General features: G+C 39.8%; 1 protein-coding gene across 6 annotated transcripts in view; it reads right to left on the bottom strand.

Annotated features, from left to right (window-relative positions):
* Positions 1-20,000, bottom strand: part of LOC138004005 (dual specificity tyrosine-phosphorylation-regulated kinase 4-like) — a 41,691-nt gene that overhangs the window by 7,401 nt on the left and 14,290 nt on the right. For 3 of the 6 annotated variants that reach the window (XM_068850374.1, XM_068850376.1, XM_068850378.1), the window contains 13 exons: positions 19,756-19,824; positions 11,415-11,476; positions 11,101-11,168; positions 10,419-10,550; positions 9,009-9,177; positions 7,951-8,005; positions 7,811-7,863; positions 7,078-7,110; positions 4,684-4,749; positions 2,984-3,056; positions 2,018-2,099; positions 1,205-1,255; positions 688-809 (listed from right to left, as the gene is read on the bottom strand). In XM_068850374.1, coding sequence (XP_068706475.1) covers positions 688-809; positions 1,205-1,255; positions 2,018-2,099; positions 2,984-3,056; positions 4,684-4,749; positions 7,078-7,110; positions 7,811-7,863; positions 7,951-8,005; positions 9,009-9,177; positions 10,419-10,550; positions 11,101-11,168; positions 11,415-11,476; positions 19,756-19,824 — 1,035 coding nt within the window. Of the gene's footprint in view, positions 1-687; positions 810-1,204; positions 1,256-2,017; positions 2,100-2,983; positions 3,057-4,683; positions 4,750-7,077; positions 7,111-7,810; positions 7,864-7,950; positions 8,006-9,008; positions 9,178-10,418; positions 10,551-11,100; positions 11,169-11,414; positions 11,477-17,795; positions 18,061-19,755; positions 19,825-20,000 lie in introns of those variants that run through there. The other 3 variants (XM_068850375.1, XM_068850379.1, XM_068850380.1) reach the window with 2 other exon arrangements.

The raw sequence follows: 20,000 nt of genomic DNA, 5'->3' as shown, positions 1-20,000 counted from the left end.
GAACCTTCCGCTTCACTTTGACTAATTTTCTTGCCCGGTTAACCTCAGAGATATAATAAATATCTTACTAACCTCGTTTTCTCGGTCCGTACTGTAAGTTACGGATCCTCGTTTTTTCCCGTTGATTTATGGCCCGCGCGCTTCGCGCTTGGGCCATAAATCAACGGAAAAAAACTCGGTCCGTAACTTACAGTACGGACCTCGAACTCGGTTAGTAAGAGGTATGTATTTCTGGACATAAGTGTGGAATATTCGGCCCCAAGGTGACGTCACAACACGGGCATTTCGCGATCAACTTCACCCAGACCCTTTACCATTTTTGAAGACAAAACAGTTTGACTTCGGGCACTTATAACTTAGCCTTTGGTGACCATTTAATTCTAAACATTCGAAAGTATCAATCTTAAAGGATAAGATTCATAACTATGCTAAAAAAAATTCGCTTCATAGGCACTTCAAGAACTTAAAGAAGAAGAAATACCGCGACATTACCTTATTACTTGCGCCAATCTAGCTTTGTACGCATGAGCGTGAATGATACAAAAGTTCTTTGCACTCTATGCATGCCAAGTATGCTTAATGGCTTTGAGCTAAAAAAATTCTTCAAACTAATTATTAGGGACAACCGTATTGTATCAAAAGAAGTCAAGCTATGCAATGACAGGCAGTGTGAAAGATGTCACGCACCTCCATTATGCAGGCTAACTGTTCGACCTCATTTTCGCCAGGAAACAAAGGATAGCCAGTATAAAGCTCAGCAAGGATGCACCCTAAACTCCACATATCGATGGACATGTTGTATGGAATACCTAATGAATGAGGAAAGAAAATAATGAGGAAAGAAAGAAAATAATGAGGAAAGAAAATAATTAATTTCAGTTTAAGGAAGCCGTGGATCTACGACTTCTCTTGACCCCACCCACGCAAGAACCCTTGTCAACAAATCTTACAAGAGGGGACGGGTCGTTCAAAGAGGTACTGTACCTCACTGGACATGTTTCATGACTAGCAAACAGGCCTCGGTTGTTCAAAAGGTGGATAACGCTATCCGCCTTTCGAAAAACTGGCTCCAGAACAATAGAATGGACAAAAATAAAAATGGATTTTGCACAGAAACAATTTAAAGTCGAAAAGTCCTTTTTCCACGTTTATAAAAAACACTGAAAACCCATCTACAATATGCCACAGAAATCTGCCAGCTTACCTAAAATAACCTCTGGTGAGCGATAAAAACGGCTTTGTATGTACGTGTAGACTGAGGACAAGAAAGAACAGGGATAAGAGACGTATAAACACATTCAAAACCAAAAAACTTTCTCTTAACTGATCAGAGTGAAATGTGAAGTGCTAGTTTGCTACCCATATAAACCATGTGAGCGTTAGCCCAACTAATGGAAATGGGCCCACACAAGAACAGAGAAAAACGCTGACCAGGGTGGGAATTGAACCCACGACCTTCGGGTTAGATCTCCGCCGCTCTACCGACTGAGCTACAAGGTCAGACGGGAGCAGGCCGTGGGAATTGAAGATGTTAAAGTCACTCCAGGCAACTGTCTAACAGTCTCTCCTTACTGAAGCTTATGTGATCGGTAAGTTAAAATATCAATCTTCTTGATCGGATTAGTAACTTTATCACACGTTTTTCCCCGCCATTTTATCTCATTACTTGATTGAGATGTGGTGCAAGCCTAAGACGTGATTACGTTTAAAAAAATAAACCAATCACGCAAAGTGATTGCAAATCGCCGGTGTTAAGAGCGGCAAACGCCCGCGAGCAAGACACAGGCGGGTGTTCTTTTTGACATATATGACGTAACGCCAGATTTTTCAGCTAATCACTTTTCACACTGATACAAAACCAAAGCAATTGCAAAATCAACTTCAAAGTTTAATTGAAACTGTAAGAGGGACCGGTGAAGGATCTTAACATGTTTCTTTTTTTGGCATCAAGACCCGTTTTTGCTAGGAATAACTAAACAGGCATAAAGTAATTCAACAGTGCCAGAAATTTATTTACCTTTTTGATGCTCGTAGCAACTTGAACCAAAGTCTATAACTTTTATGGCGCTTTGTCCCCTTTGTCGTAATAAAACATTCTCCTAAAGCATTAAAAAACAAAAACAGCATGCTAAATTAAATCAACAGAGCACTTTTCGGAGGATTTTATAATTAAAAGTCTCGTAATAGGCCATTTGCGGTTTTCCTGCGTACCTAGGTAAACTAACGTTTTGAACAAGGATTCGCTTTGGAACAAAAGCAAAAGCCGCCGCCGGCGTCATCATCGTCGTTGCGTCATCATCATCGTCATCGTCGTCGTTGCGTCATCGTCATCATCATCATCATCGTCATCGTCGTCGTTGCGTCATCGTCATCATCATCGTCGTTGCGTCATCGTCATCGTCGTCGTTGCGTCATCATCATCGTCGCGTCATCGTCATCATCATCGTCGTTGCGTCATCGTCATCATCATCGTCGTCGTTGCGTCATCGTCATCATCATCGTCGTTGCGTCATCATCATCGTCATCATCGTCGTTGCGTCATCGTCATGATCATCGTCGTTGCGTCATCGCCGACGTCATCTTCATCGTCAGCTGTGTGGTTTCGTAAACCGCTTCGTTCGTATGGTTGAGAACGATTGTTTTACATTACTCAGCCGTTTGGGAATACACGAACTCTGAAGTTTCACTTTCAGCAACGATTTCGGTTTTCACCGACGACAGTCATGTTTGCGAGATATGTCCAGGATTGAAACCGTTAGAAAATCTCTGTAGCATTTTTCGCAAAAATTGTGGAAAGTCGAATTTTGGAAAATGCGCACAGCGGCAGTTGGGAGACCAGGATAGAAATTAGCCTATCGCAGCGCAAGATGTGACACATTCACCGGTTCTGCTTCAGTGATAAACGAAACCGTTGACTGCAGTTTGAACTTCACTGTCCCAAGTCAATTAAAGGGGCGTAAACACGCATCTTAGAAAAGCGTACCGGTTTTAAGTCACAATGAATAATTTTCTCTTTGTGTAGCAATTTGAGGCACTGGAGTAAAGAATAAGCAAACCTGAAAAATGAGAATGGAAACAATTATTGAAACCATAGTTTATATAGATGGACTGGTTATGAAACTTTGGAAACTTCAAAAGCCAGAACAGTGACATCTCGCTTCATGATAAATTGACCGTGACAGTGACCGAGCACAGCTCAGTTCACAACTGGGTTTTGAATAAACTAATCGAAACTTTTGATTGGCACTCTTAGAAAAAGGGTGTGGTGTGAGCATGGTCAGGGCCAAAACAGCGAACAAAAACGTAAAACAAAGAAACTTGTCGAGTTTCATATTAACTATCTCCACATATTAATTATGAACAAACTCAAGCAGAAAGGCAAAAGGGGAACAAATTAGGAACGAAATAAATTAATTTGAAGAGTCTCTTTAACTAATTCCGTTCCGACGAAGGAGCACGCATTCTAAAGCGAATATGTTTAGCAGGTATCGATCGTGATGCCATGTGATTTCAGGGTTTGGACGCCATCTTGGACTGGCTGACCAACGCATCACCTCGATCTGATGTGATTGTGAATCTGTCATGCCTCGACATCGGGCTCGTTCCGCAATGCCCGCATTCCCAAATCCACGTGCTTTGCAATTGTGCGTGTTGGTTGCTCTGCCGTTTTCTTCGCTGTTTTTTCAAAGGTAATTGAAGTTATGTTGATTTATTCGAAGTATCACTTGCAAATATGCCTAAACCTACTTATCAGAACATCAGAAAGCTGTGAAGTGGTGTGTTTTGTTGGAAACGGACACTGCCAATTCGCCCCCGCCCAGCAATTCGCGCCGGCAACGATGCTAAGTGTCGATTTGTCAACTCAGCTGCTTTTCACAGGAGATTCAAGTTCTCTCTGCTTAATACTGCCTGAAAGAACCCCACAAGTCCACTTTCCCTGAATATTTCTGGGCAATCAGTACAATAAAAATTACTATTTTATTAGACATCGAACGCACTTTACTAATCCATGATTACAACCAGTAATTCATAAAAGAAAAAAAAAACTGCTTTAGAGTACAAGATCCGATTAAAAAAAAAAAAGATTTGGTCGTTGATGTGTGAATCGAGATCGAATTGGAATTTGCAGCAGATTTTTCAGCAATTTCCTTTTTTCACCAATCCCATAATACAGTTCATTTTGGGGGGTCATTTACATTAAAACAATGAATATCCAGTTCACTGTAGCATGATACAGTTCCATGGGTAAAAAAACTTGTATTGTTTTTATGTAAAGACCCCTCCACAAAACGTATTGCATTATGGAATGGTGAAAATATTTGAATGACTTCAACATATGAGGAGCATCCATATACACTTAGTATAGGTAATCACACGATTTCGAGTGCAACGAGTAAATTTTTCAGACGAAACTTGGAAATGATTAGTAATTAAGATTGAAACTTTTAAGAGGGTAAGTAAGAAGGTTCGAGTACTGACTGAATGACAACTCTTGGGAAATTTAGTGCGAAACCTATTCCATTCTACTGCGACGAGGATACAAAATGTACAAGATAAGAAACTCCGATCATAGACTGCCTCGCCGCACCGTTACCTGTGGGGAGCCTTCGATCAGCAAAACTACTACAAAACTCGCGGAAGCTCTGGGAACAAGAAAGAACTCTCCGTTTTCTTTCAACTTACCTTTTTATAAGAGCAAGACTAAATCCTTGAAAATTGTTTTTCTTTATGAGTTCATATAAATTCATCCTTTCAAAAATGAAAAACAAACAACAAACAAATTGGAAAAACTTGTATCAAAAATAATAAAATCCCAGAGGGGACTGAGTCGGTTATTCTGTACATCACTTAAGTTGAAGTTACAGTAAAATGCTTTTCTACGCGAAAGATGTCGTTTTTAGGAGAGATTCTTAAAGGGGTAGTGTCAAGCTATTTTAGTCAAACTTAAAAACACTAAAAGACGTCCATGCATGAATGAAAACCAAAAAAATAACGCTGTAGTTTTGTTACCAATAACCACTGAAGTGCACAGAAGCTATTCTTTGCTGTTTGCAGCCAAGAATGGAGAGGATGGAAATGGATTGAAACTTTAAAAAACTGGCCAGCGTTTTCAAGGGTTAGAGACAGTATCTCCAGAAAGACACCAAGAATTAAATACGAATAGCTCTGTGTGCCATAAACATATTTCATATCTTGTCATTGGGTTGTTGTACGTTTGAGCGAAGAACTAATTTAGATTTTTACCCATTTTTGACCTAAAATCAGCAAATTAAGCATGACAGTACCCCTTTAAGCAGTAGCAAAAATGCCTGAAAATAATCCGAGCGGGAACGGGACTCAAGCAAATGACCGTGCGATGTGCGCTGCGCCGCTCTACCAACTGAGCGATCACGTTACCTGTAGAGCTAACTAACTGCAGGTTCGTATTTATCCTATAAGAGGTGAAATACACGAGAGAGAATACATATCGTATCTTATTATATGGACGGGAGTGTTTTACCGTGTTTTACTAAAGCACTCATAGAATTTATACGACCACTACAAATAACTACATCCGGGAACTGAATGACGTATTTTCGTATGTAACACGAGTGGTCATATTGAGCAACGACGTCAAAATGTGGTGAGAACATCAGTGACACACTCGGCTATCGCCTCGTGTGCCACTTTTTTGTTCTTACCACATTTTGACGTCATCTGTGATCTATTACTGAACAGACGCACGGCAACATGGAATCTATTTGTTAATAATTACGTAGGTGATTATTGAAAATTCGGCTCAGCGCTGATTGGTTGCCCTTGAACGCAATAATCACCAAAGCGGTTTTTCAAAATGGCCGCAAGCCATTTTGTCAAGGTGAAAATGCATATTTTTCAAATAAACACCTATTATTCAACCCAGGCTCGGTGAATATCGGTGAATAAAAACCTCGACTTCGTCTCGGTTTTTATTCATCGATATTCACTTCGCCTTCGGCGACTAACCATTAAATATGTTCGAACTGCAGATTAAACGAATTATTGCATATGAGAATGATCATCAACTAACATAAGGAGTTGAGTCCATGACCTTTCGATTACGATACACCCTTCTGTACCACTATGAGATCAAGCCCTCTCGATAGTCCCGTTCAAATCCGGATTTATTTTTAGTCTATTTTAGTTCTAGACGAGTTCACGCTCTTAAGTACATCATGGGTAATCAGGACAAAGATGGAGAGAAATGCAAAGGTTTGTGTGAAAATCAAAACGATGAAAAGTATTCATGATATGCAATTTTGGGATTTTTTATTTTCCAAAGCAGAAGATCTAGATATGCGCTCAAAGGTGCCGCAGAATAAAGTTGGAGAGGATGGCTATTGCAGAAATTATTTTATTAAACAAAGTTTCTGCCATACATTTCCTGTAATTCCAAAGGCACAAAATTACAGAGAATGTATGGAGACACAAGAGCAATATTTAGGAATTACAAAGAATAGATACCAAGTCCAGTTCATCTCAGTTGTGAACTTGAACTTACTTGTTTGGTTTATGAAGGCGAAAGTCTATAAAGTAGAGTCATGTACAGTTAGTTAATCTTGCTTTGTATTTCCATACAAACCTTTTAATTTCCCGGCATGTTGCCCTGATTACCGATGATGCACTCAAGAGCGTGAAGTGGGCCATTGCTTCCCCCTAATAGACCAATTCGGCTAACTCAATGTTGTACCCAATTCAAATCTCTCCGGGTTAAGATTCTTTATGTGTTGAATTTGCATGACAATGAAGCATTCACATTTAAATGATATGGAAATACTTGGAACAAAACGCTTTATTCCCAAAAGATTTGACTTGGGTACAACATTGAGTTATCCGAATTGGTCTATCTACCATGGTCGTTGGAATCCAAAATCGTTTGATATCTATAGTTACCGATCTGATGAGTTGCATTTATTTTCAATGATACAATACAACGCATTGCATTACAGCTGAGACCTGCATTAGCTTCGAACATCTGACATGTTTAACGCAAATTTGATCGAAAAAAAAAAAATACCAGAACTTTCAAGCAAAGCTAAAATTAAGCGAGGGACCTACCCCATAAGTTCGAAGCTAATACACAAATGGTTCCTGAAAAGAGAACAATCATGATGAAAGGAAAGAAAGAAAGAAAGAAATCACTCCAAATACATTTACTCAGGTGAAGGTTTCTCTCACGTTATAATCTGTCCTGTTTTTTTTTTAACAGAAACAACAGAAAATGCTCGCATTAAGGCGCCATTTTCATGCTACTTGAGAGGTTCAAGGGACATTTCATTGGCTGATGCCACGAAGGCATTGCAGCGCAAATGCTACACTACTCAATGTTTGAAAAATTCGTTGCAAAGTGGCGAGACGCGTCGCGGAAAGTAGAACTCGATTCTCCTTTCTGCGGCAACAGTTTCTGCAATTCGTCTCGGGACGTTTTTGGCCGTTACGAGGAGTCATGCATTGGGCAATGTTTCTTGTTGCTTGTCTCGCAATGCCGTTGCGACCCAAGTTGCATGAGAAATTGCACAGTGCAAGATCAGAGCTTTTTCCCCGGAGGAGTGTGATTAGGAACAAAAAGGTCTTGCATTTTAAAAAAAATATATGGCAACCATAATACGTCACAATTATTCAAGATGGCGACGCCCACGAAATTTGAAAACGAAAATATGCGATTCAAACAAATGCCTTATTTGAAAAAAAATTCCAACAAATTTTATGGAAAAAAGCCCTGCAAAGTCCAGTTCAGACATGAAATAATGTTCCTTGATCAGAGCATAAACGACAAGTGTTTTGGACTTACCTAAAATAGAAGTATTCTATCATATGAATGAGATTGTTGCTGTTTTGCGCGTCCTAAGAAATGATAATAAAACATTTTTATGAATGCCAAAAGGTAGAGAAATGTGGGACCACGAATATTTGAGCAACTGAACTTCTTACCTTTTTCCGCAAATGCTCTAAAATCTTAACTTCAATCAATGCTTGTTGATGAAATCTGTGCGATAAACAGGATAAATATAACGCGTTTGGTTGGTAAAATCTCTCTTCCCTGGGTTTCGCGAAAATTTAAGACAACCCGCTATAAAGGAAGTCCCTACAGGGGAAGTGAGGAGTGAAAAAGTACGACCCCTCTCCCCTTGGGGTTATAAAGGCCCATTTTGTTGAGACCAATCGGGTTTACAAAGAAGGCGAGTAAAAACGCTATAAGAAGTACTTGTTCCCAGAAGCGTTTTGGGGTCTGTAAATAATATTTCGAACTGAAATCTCATAGCTGCTTACCCGTTTATAAATTCCTCGATTTTCGCTGAAAAGTAGTCAATAGATCCAGGCGTTCTTGAGGTTCTCACAAAAATGATTCCAAAAGTATAATGCCGTGACAAGAATGGCACGATCGTCATGAGATTTGAAATTAAATTAACCAGGATCATGCAAGTTCTCATGATGAGCTACAACAAGTTGCAAAATTAATGGGGACACTTCACCTTCTTGGGACATTATTAATTTACCTATTATCTCTCATACTGCAGCCCCGGCCCCCTCCCCCCTTATCTGTGTTGCTAGCAAGACAAAAAAATGTTGAAAACTTAAACAGTCAACATTGAAAGGGGAAGAGGGGAGAGGAAGTGGGAAAGGTTTGAATTCTAGATACGGCGGGTATTGGAAATTAGAAAAGGTGTTTTTTAATGAAAGTGTCTCAACAAATTTGCAACTTGTTGTAGCACACTGGCCTGTAGACCTTACTGAGATTGTTCACCTAAATAGGAACTAAATAGGACCTTACACAATGAACTTTGCTCTACCCTGTGTCTCTTCACCCAGGAGTATAAACGGGTACCAGTGACTGTGTACAGGAAGCCACAGCAGTTGCAGAAATGCTTGTTGCAGCATTCGAGAAATCCTGCTAGAGTGTCGCACCTTTTATCATTAAATTAACTCGCTCTTTGGGTGATCGAGCGTTCAGAAGTCCCTCACAGGTCCGCAAAGGAGGAAACCCTCACCTCTTTTTGTTTCGAATAATTTTGATGGCAACATGCTGTCCTGTCTTGTGATCGAGTGCCTTCACTACTTGGCCAAAGGATCCTTTCCCAAGAACTTCAAGCACTTCGTATCGATAGGCAAGATGATCGTGCAAAGCTTTCAAGTAACTACCATTCTCATCATCATAACCTGGGAATAAAAAGCACCTTAGTCGTTGTCGTTATTAACAAAATCGTCACAGTTCTCGTCCTGACAACAACGTGAATTGACCAAAGTTGAGGTTATGTAGAGGACGTGAGGAACCTGACGGAACATTTTACTTTTTTTCTCAAACAATCACACCGTTCATGCCAATTTTACTCCTGTAATGTTGATACACACTTTCCATTCCGAACGACTTGGGGTTATAACGAAATTATTACAATAACGGGAAATAACATTTTTAGAGTACGTTCTCCTTGGCGACGTCGTCGTCTTTGCGTAAGCTTCCTATTGACTCGTCGTCGACGTGATCGCCATGGTCGTCGTCGTCGTCGACATCATCATCGTCAGTCATCGTCGGGATTGTGACCGTCAACCGTCTTCGTCTTTATGGTGGTAATCGTCACCGGCCTCATTATCATCATCCTCATAAAAATCGGCATGGTCGTCATCACTATCATGATACTAAATGTTACAATCGTCCTCCTTATAATTATCACCGTTATGGTCGTCACTGTCGTGGTCATCTCTTCTCGTCACCTGTAGGCGACATCTTCAACTGTTATCATCTTTAAGTCTGGACAAGAGGGAATTAGATAAGAGTGTTGATCTATCAGTTTGAAGTCTTGTCCCAGCACAGTCACAAATGAATTTATTTTTAGATACACTTTGTGCGTGAAACAAACGAAGGGCTGCCAATTTTAACCAATCAGAAGAAGCCATGTCACGTGTGACAACTGATTTTCGCGGGAACGGGTATTCTAAACCTGGTGATCTGGTGCCGTAATTCGGAGGACTGGGGAGAAAAATTTTAACGCCGTATCCCAAAACCGCGCGCGGCCTTAGGTGTTGTTTCTAAACTTTCTGCAGTAGTGCCATCGCCAAAACTCAACAGATCATTACGTGTCTACCACATTTTCTGTTACTGAATGAACATTCAGGTAGACCCGACAAGGTCTAACCTCGCCTCCGCCATGTTGAATTCGAAAATAAGGCCGCGCGAGGTTGTGGGATACGGCGTTAAAATTTTTCTCCCCAGTCCTCCGAATTACGTCACCAGATCACCTGGAAAATAGACTCATTTGTGACTGTGCTGGGGAGCCCACCCATGCCATAACAACACTCTTATCTAATGCACTCTTGGTTCGGAAGAGAATTTCTGACGTGTACTGTACCAATTCGGTTGCAGAGCAAACGAACTTTTTACAGTTTAGTTGAGCTAAACATACCGTTATTTTGAGACGCGCCAGGGATGCCTTCAATCTTTTTCGCTTCTAAACCAAGGAACCACACATCCGGAAAATCAAGAACTTCCGACTGCTCGAACGTTGACATTTTGTCGCCATAGTTCTTGATAGCCACTGCACGTTTATGGAAAATGATAAATAATTAAAAGGCGTGAATCAAAGTAAATTTAAAAGGAGGGTCCTTGAATGGCTTGCAGTTGATTCCATAGCTAGAATCAAAGTAATTTGTTATTTTTTTACTTTGACCAATCACAGCAGGCCTAGACATTCAAATGAGCCAATCAAACACAAAGCAAATGCTGTGCAGTCGGCGCTAGGAGCGGGAAAACGCGAGCGAGCGGGTCACGAGCTTTTCTTTCTTTCCCGTCTGATTGGCTAAAACTGTGCTAATCAAACCTACAACTCGCTTACGATTGTTGTGTACACGGCATTAGAAAAAAGGGTCGTAGCATTTCAAAACATGTTTTAAAACGTCGCGACAAAAATCGTACCCAGTAAATCGGCCGTAAGATATCCAATGACCTTTGAATAAGGCAACAAAAACGAATGTTTAAATTTAGCGGGCAGTATTTTGAACACGGACGGTGAAATTGGTCAATAATTGCGCGCATACTATGTGAGGGATTACAGAAAAAGAAGATTATTTTTTTCTAAGAAGGCTTACCGCTTGGTGACATTGGAAGTTTTAGTCCATTTGGGTCCCGGCGAACACGCGTGGAAGACTCGTTCTCTCTGTTTGACGCAAAAAGGACAAAAGAAAAGAAAAAATCACCAACAACAACAACACCGTGGAAATCAGGTAAAGAAATGAAGATCGATATATTAAAAGGCGCGGGCGTAGCTCTGTAGATCTATTGTGGGGGATTGCAGGGCGACTGAAGAACTCGGCAATGAAGTTAACCAGGCTTTGACATAAAAACAGACTTTATCTCCTCAAGCTCACCAAAAATACTTTTATTTGCACGACTAATAACTCACATAAGGGAGGAGTGTTTCTTGGCCCCTTGCTTGCTGAAATCACTCAAGCTAAGATTCTGCGCCTAAAGAGGTAAACAAAATTACATGTGTTAATTTTCCAAAAACAGAGATTTCGAATCTAGGCAGCGATTTCAGATTTGCTGGTAGACTGGTTTCCAGCAACGAGCGCCTCACCACACCACCCCTGACAGCATCGACGATTTATCATCTTTTAATGATTGTCAATTCGCGCGGGTTGGTGGTAAAGGAGTATAAGAAAATTCTGACCAATCCGATTGCTCAACAAAAAATACGACAGCGTTCGCAGGAAAAGAGCCCTAATTTGATTTCTAGTAAACGTTTAAGCATTGTTGGTTGTCGAGTCATGTAGTCAATTGGCAAGTTGATTACGTAGTTTTTAGGCGATTGATATATTTAACCATAATAGCTATATTAATACAACTAATTGACCGTTCCCATTGAGGACTTTTCAGGGCCAAATGACACTTCTTAAGAAACGCAAAAGGCAGAATTTTCACCGGGCACAACTCACGACAAAGTGACCTAGAGGAGAGGGACTTGAATCCGGGAACTATGGATTTACAGTGCGGCATGCAAATCCCTCTGCTGCTTAGGTCAGCAGTAAGTGGTGGAAAGCTCGAGAACTAAACCTAAACTACTGTAGCTTCTAGCTCGAGCTTTTCGCGTGTTTTGATTGGTTAACGAGGACCAGGTGATCTGCCTATACACTGTCCTCAGATCTCAGTCAAAATGAGAATGAGAATCATCTCAGTTATGAAGTAACTTGTGCAGTTGCGAAAGAAGCCTGAAAAACTCCAGGCTCCAGGCTTGAACGAGACTCGAACCCATGACCGCACGGTTGCGCTGCACTTTGCAATGAAGCCATCTGGCATCAGGGAACCCGTTTCTCGAGAGTCCCGAAATTTCGGGTGTCACAATTCCAACGGAGAGGACTTCACAGTCATTTTGCTTTTTGTTATCTTGAAAACATGTTAAAAGACCAGGGCCCGGTTGTTCGAAATCCGATTAACTTAATCCAGGATTAGCGTAACCTTTTGTTTCATGTTTTCAACTTTTTGGGAAAAGCTTCTATTGCTTCTTCTTGTTTCTTAAGATTGACTCCTTCTAATATAAAGTTTTGCCCAATATTCAGCGTTGAACAGCCGTTGGGAGTAGAGAAATAAACTCCTTGGTTAGGTTTTAATATGGGATTAGCGTTAATCGGCTTTTGAACAACCGGGCACAGCTTTCCAAAACAAGCGGTTGGCAGTTTCACAAACGGTTTTTCGGGCCTAAAACGTTTTCGTGACTTTCGAGAAACGGGCCCCTTATCACTTGTAAGTTGGTATTGTATCCCGTAATAGACCGAATGCATAAATGGCGGCCAAAAATATATTATTTTGTTTATGTGCTAATTAGACTCACTAGCCTCGCTCTCAAGCAACATTTCTTTTGTATTTTGTACATGCAAACTAGGCTAGTGAGTCTAATTAGCACATAAACAAAAGAATATTTTTTGGGCCGCCATTTATACATTCGGTCTATAAGCGTTTGAAGTTTCAAACATATGAACATTTCAAATATTCTTTCTATCATAGTGTACTCAGTCAGTATTCACACATGAGCAGCCGAAGGAAAGCTGGATGCTTTCCCATAACTGTTTAGGCAAGTATTGAACTTTTTGGTCCTCACTTGCGGTAAAAGTTGTAAATATTTACTTCTATTTGGGTAAATAATCGTTTAAAAATTGTTGTTTGAGGATGATAAGGAAAAAAACACACTTTGATCGACCAAGTACATTTTTGACAAATACAGACCGCTGTTCAGTGTCCATTTGTAAAAATGAAAATTATATTATAGTCTTCCATTTTCAAATCAGTACGGCAACAACTTTGTAGAACTACAGAGGAAAATTGAATGGCAATGGAAACTTGAAAACTGCTCTTCTGTTTGATAAAAGCAGTTTACCTAACGATGAACTCCCAGTAAGAGGATCCAGAGGATACGTGTCTCTCCGTAAATCTGTAGATAGGTATAATAAAACGACGAAGAGACAAACTCTTGACAGTTCCAGCGTTTAATCGACGTTTCGGCCTTCGGCCTTCTTCAGGATAGTTTAAAAGTTAAAAATTAAAAAAGCTATATACAATGGTTGTGAGTGGCAGAGTTACGGGCTTTTATATAGTACACAGAAAATGGAAATTAAGGTTACGTAACAAAAGAAAAGGTCTTAATTACAAGCTAGGCAAAACAAAAAACAATTGATAAAAAGGAACAAACAGACTAATTAGATAAATCGTGTTATTACGTAACAAACTCGCCATTGAGGGCCTCTGAGTGAATGTGCGGGTCAATGTCATAACAAGGTCCTCAGAGAGGGCCCCTAAACAATGTAATAGATTCCCAATCGAAAGCCCCTGAATGAAAAACCAAACACAAACATAACAGAATCCCCCAATAGAGTTTTTGAACAAAGACAACAACGACTAAGTGAAGGCTAACAAAACAAAAGGGCAAGATTTACAAACTGGAAACATTCAAAGCTAGATGGGAGCTAACGAGGTCCTACAGACAGCAAAAATTACGATGATTACAAATTTGGGCTGAAAAGAATTTACACTACTTTGGACCTCACAACTCTTTTCATTATATCCACACGGTCTTAACAAAAGGCGTGAATTCAAATCCAAAAATCGTATCTGCTACAACAGTTGACTTTGTCTCTATTGTAGTGTAAATTCTTTTCAGCCCAAATTTATAATCATCGTAATTTTTGCTGTCTGTAGGACCTCGTTAGCTCCTATCTAGCTTTGAATGTTTCCAGTTTGTAATCTTGCCCTTTTGTTTTGTTAGCCTTCACTTAGTCGTTGTTGTCTTTGTTCAAAAACTCTATTGGGGGATTCTGTTATGTTTGTGTTTGGTTTTTCATTCAGGGGCTTTCGATTGGGAATCTATTACATTGTTTAGGGGCCCTCTCTGAGGACCTTGTTATGACATTGACCCGCACATTCACTCAGAGGCCCTCAATGGCGAGTTTGTTACGTAATAACACGATTTATCTAATTAGTCTGTTTGTTCCTTTTTATCAATTGTTTTTTGTTTTGCCTAGCTTGTAATTAAGACCTTTTCTTTTCTTACGTAACCTTAATTTCCATTTTCTGTGTACTATATAAAAGCCCGTAACTCTGCCACTCACAACCATTGTATATAGCTTTTTTAATTTTTAACTTTTAAACTATCCTGAAGAAGGCCGAAGGCCGAAACGTCGATTAAACGCTGGAACTGTCAAGAGTTTGTCTCTTCGTCGTTTTATTATACCTATATATATATATATATATATATATATGTACTTTAGTACGTGCGACTTGTATAGTATGTTGTTCGTTATTAGTTGATTTTATTCTTTATGTACATTGTTGTATTGTTGTGTTGCAAATATAAAAATAAATAAATAAATAAATAAATAAAAAAAATCAGTACGGCAAATCTGCGACAACAGCTTTCTAAAAGCTCAACTCAACAAGACGTTTTCTCGTTTTCTAACAGAACGTAATTTTTAGTATTCAAGATACTCTTTTAGGCGCGCCGTCACGGCGACAACGTCACTTCACAAAAAAGCAACAGTGCGATCTTAAACATTTTTCGATCAGGGCGACTTTCATATGACCTTGAAAAATATACGTAAAAACAGAACGTAAACAAAAATACAAAACGTTTAATTGGCGTATCGAACAAAAACAAACGAGCGCGAATTCATTAGCGAACGCGGATGCAAACAACGTCATCTCTCCACGGAACTTTCTGAAAAGTTTCGCATTGACGTTATTTGAAATGCAGTAATGTGATTGGACAATCGAACTGTTTACTGTCCATATTAGGAGTTTCCTTGGCGGGAATAAGGAGAAGGTTTGTTTTAATCTTGCCAAACACTGATCCGTGAAACAAATCCGTTGCGAACACTTTTTCAAGGTCACACAAAGTCGCTCTATTTCACCTTGTTTGCGTCTTATAATGTTGGCAAATTGAACTATAACTGGACTGGTTATAACGCCGTTGAATAAAACTATAGACAACAATCCTGGGGCCAGTTCCTGAAAGATGTAATAACTCTATTCCAGGGATAAATGTGCCTTATTCCAGGAATACCTTTATCCCCGGAATCTATTCTGTTGTGTTAGAATAGCAGATTTATCCCTGGAATAACTGTTATATCTGGTATAATTTATTCCTCCTTCCAGGAACCGGCCCCTGGACAAAAAGAGTTGCAACTTTCCCACTTGTCGAAATTTTACATCATTACTTGAAACATTAACTATGCTTGAAAAGATGGCTGACTATACTCCCTGCCCCCACCCCACCGAACATGATGTTGTTGAGGTAGAATCCCAAATAAGCCATTTTCGAAAGGGGAAGGGGGGGGGGGGAAGTGGGGGAGCGGTAATGTTTAGACTTCATTCATTATTACAATAACGGGAAATGATATTTTTGGACAACGTTCTGACTCGTAGCCGTCGTGTTTGCTTAATTCGTCACCTTCGGCGAGAGGTTATGAACTCCAAAGGTACAACAGTATTTTTTCTCAAAACAATAAACATGCGCACGCCTGAATCGAATCTAGCAGCCATCAACAATACATCACTCTTCAATTTTCTGTAGCACTTCCCAGCACTCGTTCATTTTCCCCAACATAATTCTTGGTGTCGCTTTACGAAGACAGCACCTTTCTTCAATTTTGCTATCAAATAACAATAATTTTACCATTAAGACTAGACACATTTAGCTAAAAGCTTAAGAAAGGAGAATTATTTCCTTGCTTCTCGTAGCGATGGCTGGTGTCCGTTAGGCGAGCGTTCAAAAGATTAAGAAATATTCATTAAAGCAAAAACGCTTTGGATTTAATTTACTTTGTTCGAAACACGTTGATGCACTCACTCTTTCATTCACCGCACAATTTCATTTACTATCACCGCGAATATCTTCACAAAATTGCTTGTTTAATGAACGACAGCCTTGTTCAAAAGTGTTGGGAAAATTTCTTCAATTTTCTCCCGTACAGGAACACCAGGTGCTGGTTGCTCGAAGCCTGGTTAGCGCTAACCGTTATTTAAGAGGTATCAAAACAAACCTATCGGTTTCCACCACGGTATTTGATGCCGGTTAGCGCTAACCATGCCTCGAGCAACCCGGGCCAGAACGTCATTCAGCTCCCCAGCTACCCACGACAAAGTTGTTTTAAGATACCGGCAGACCACTCTGTCGAACCTCATTGAATAAGGGAGTGGGGGGAGGTCGTTTGAAAATAGCTCTCTTGTAGAAAGGTGTTGCTCCTGTTTCTGAGAAACATCGCAGATCCCAAACGTCTTCTTTAGTTTATTATGAGGGCCAATCACAGGGAAGAAGGTAATTGGTTCGAATCCCTTTCAGTAACTCGTTATACTTTATAATTTTCCTATCAGATAGGTCGAATCGAATTCTAAACCCGAAAACTGATCTGATGTATTTGAACCACAGATTTTCACACCAAACAAAAGGCTTTGTTGCCTACCACATAATCCCATCTTGTCTCCTTATCGAGTATCCGTCAACCAAAATTTTTTGCATTAAATTCAAACAACGAACGTTAATTTCGCAGCTGTTACTCAATGACGAGGTGACATGGTGTCGCCATTACAATTCGGCGATTTTTTTCACAGAATAAAAAAACATTTGAACGAAAAGGATCTCGAAATATGCCAAGCCGAAAAAATAAGATAACTCACTTAAAAATAACTCAGAGGTGGTAATGGTTTTCGAAATAGCTGAAAACGAGCCAAATATCATTCCCAACAATACATCAACCAGATGGTAGCCGATAAAAGCCCAGATAAATCGAAGGGGTCGGCCAAGACATCTTAGAAAAAATCTTTATTAAAAAGTATTGAACGATATTTTTCTTACTCTTGTTACTTTAATATTTAACATATATCAACCATCGCTTGTATTAAGAAGTATTAAAATATCAAAACATATAAAGCCGAAAATATAAATACATTTTAAAAAATACTATTCTTAAAAGATTTATTCGCAGTTTGCGGTTTCAGGGTGAATGCTCGTTGAAAACCACAACATACTTCTTACGACATTCGATTCGATCAAATTGAAAATTGTAACATCGCGGGAATTAATCCCTTGAGGTGACCAGAAACTTTATTTTCCTTACTAAGGAAATACTTGACAATTGCTTAATTCAGCACTACTCACATCAGAAAAATGTATGGACTCGTTTGATTACTTTTTAACACACAAAAAAGCAAAGAAAAAATTCTCAGCAGACTCGGGAATCGTTTACAAACATTACGTTCGTTGTCTCCAATAAAAAAGAAATTGTAACACAAACCTCACCTTTTTACGTTGAACAGATTGAAGCGAGCTCGCTAGTCCGGTGAAAATTCGAATTTTCATTTGCCCTCGGGTCAATGTTCTCGTATTTTTTTGGATCGAGATGCCGGTTTTGTGGGCCAGTTTTTCCCCTTGTTTCACCATAACACAACGCTTCTCAGTCGTTCGCTTGAAACTTGTCAGATAATAAACTGTCTGTCATCTGCAGACAGACACTTAGACACTTTTGCTATTGAAACGCAACTGAAAAAGGAGATTATGTTTACTCAAAGAGGTTTTCTGAATGACATTCATATAATTTCGCTTATCGGTATAATCAATCCTCAGCATGAGTTTGGAATGAACAGTGCTGTGCGAGATAAAAATATTCAAGCGGTTGGAAATCCGAAAACATCTGCTCTGAGCCGAAAAAACATGTTGCCAAGCGATGAGAATTACTGAGTGATCTGGAGAAATAAATTATTTAATTTGCTCGGCGCTTATCAGGAAAACAAATTGAAACATGGTCCTCAAAAAAACCCTAAATTTGGAAACCAATCAAATTCTAAAACCAAAAAACCACTTAAGAACAGACTGCGAGCGAAAGCCAATAAAATGCGACGTTACTCGCGAGCGATCTATCATCAGTTGAAAAGTAGAAATACTGGTAAAACTTTGTTGCGTGATGCAATGAGGCTGTGGAACATAAACTTGCGGTCAATTTTAGGCAAAAGCAAAAACGCACTACTGCGAACGCCAAAAATGCCACAAAAATCGTCCGCTTATTGCTTTAGAGCCAAGTTTCGACGTGATGTTGCAGCGTTAGAAGACACGTAGCAAAACCAATTTTCAGTAACAAATAAAATTGCTCACATTGAAAAGCGTGGGAGGTGTTAGCCGGAACACAACCGACATTTTTGACAAAAATGCTGCAACTTAAAGAATATGAAAATCCATCGAATCGAAAATTTGAGTATGTCACTGGAAATTGGCCCGTATTTGAAAGTTCCACTTTCAACACAAGACATGAAAACCACTGGTCTGCAATCCGACAGAAAATGGGGAAAATTCACAAACTGGAAAATCACGTCAAGGACTTCGCTCCGACTTTGCAAGGTCAATACAAATGCAAATGAGGCAAAGATTATTTCAAATACGCATGCCCAGCTTGGTGACCCGGCCCTTTACTCCGACTGCCAAGGCTTGCGTTGAATAAGAATTCTTCCTGAGCGATAGAGAACTTCAACATCGTCGCGATAGTGATGTTATAGTTTAGTGGGTAATTTATCAGCGTGTTGTGCCAAAAAAGCAGAAGGATAAGTTTTAATCTTTTTTAAATCCCTGCAAAAGGTAGCAATTTACAACCCCGTCTCCAGGGTTTTCTCGGCATTCAATGTGCCGGTTGGTCGCCTTGTTGAATTCCGAGAAGCACATGTGCTATAATTGGTCAATTTAACAAGCAATATTCTTCAGTATTGCCTGCGTCGCGGACTTAATCTAATAAGCACTTAATGACTGGCCCCAAGGAAAACAGTGAGTTTTGTTTCCCCGAGACCCTCAATGTTCCCCGAGGCGAAGCCGAGGAAAACATTGAGGTCGAGGGGAAACAAAACTCACTGTTTCCCGAGGGGCCAGTCATTAAGTATTTTGTTATACCTCCCAACTCAAAATAGAACAATACACAGATAAAAATTATTTGCTTGACGTCGGCTGGCGTACAGATTTGCCGCCGTTTCAAAGGTGCACGACCTGATCACGTGTGAGTCGAAAGTTCAAGTTGTTGTTGCCCTAGGGCGTCATGAAGTTTTGTTCGCCCTAGGGCGCCATGAAGTTTTGACCAATGACAGGTGACACGTTCTCCTCCAATCAGAAAACGTACTTGAGTTGGGAGGTATAACAATTGTTTTTCTTAACAGACTAATCATGGCAGGCTATCGTCAGCATCGCCCCCTCAATTTTGAAACTTGTTTTTCATTTCCCTTACCTGTTTGCTGGAACTTTTGAGAATATTTTGCTGGTTCAGCAGCTGTGGTAATTGATCTGAGTATTTCTGCTGTGTGAAAAAAAAAAAAAAACAACAGACAAATGATCAACTTGGATTTTCCCCCTAAAAGAAGTCAAAAACAAACTACACTAATTTTTATTTTGTACACACTGTACACCTTCTTGGGTGCAAAGACAGAGCAGTGGTAGAAGAGGAAAGAAGAAGAAACTTTACTTGTACTCTAT

This window comes from Montipora foliosa, chromosome 5, assembly GCF_036669935.1.
Source record: "Montipora foliosa isolate CH-2021 chromosome 5, ASM3666993v2, whole genome shotgun sequence".
Classification (NCBI taxonomy): domain Eukaryota; kingdom Metazoa; phylum Cnidaria; class Anthozoa; order Scleractinia; family Acroporidae; genus Montipora; species Montipora foliosa.
The sequence above is the reverse complement of the archived record's forward strand: the minus strand, read 5'-3'. Positions and strand labels throughout refer to the sequence as shown.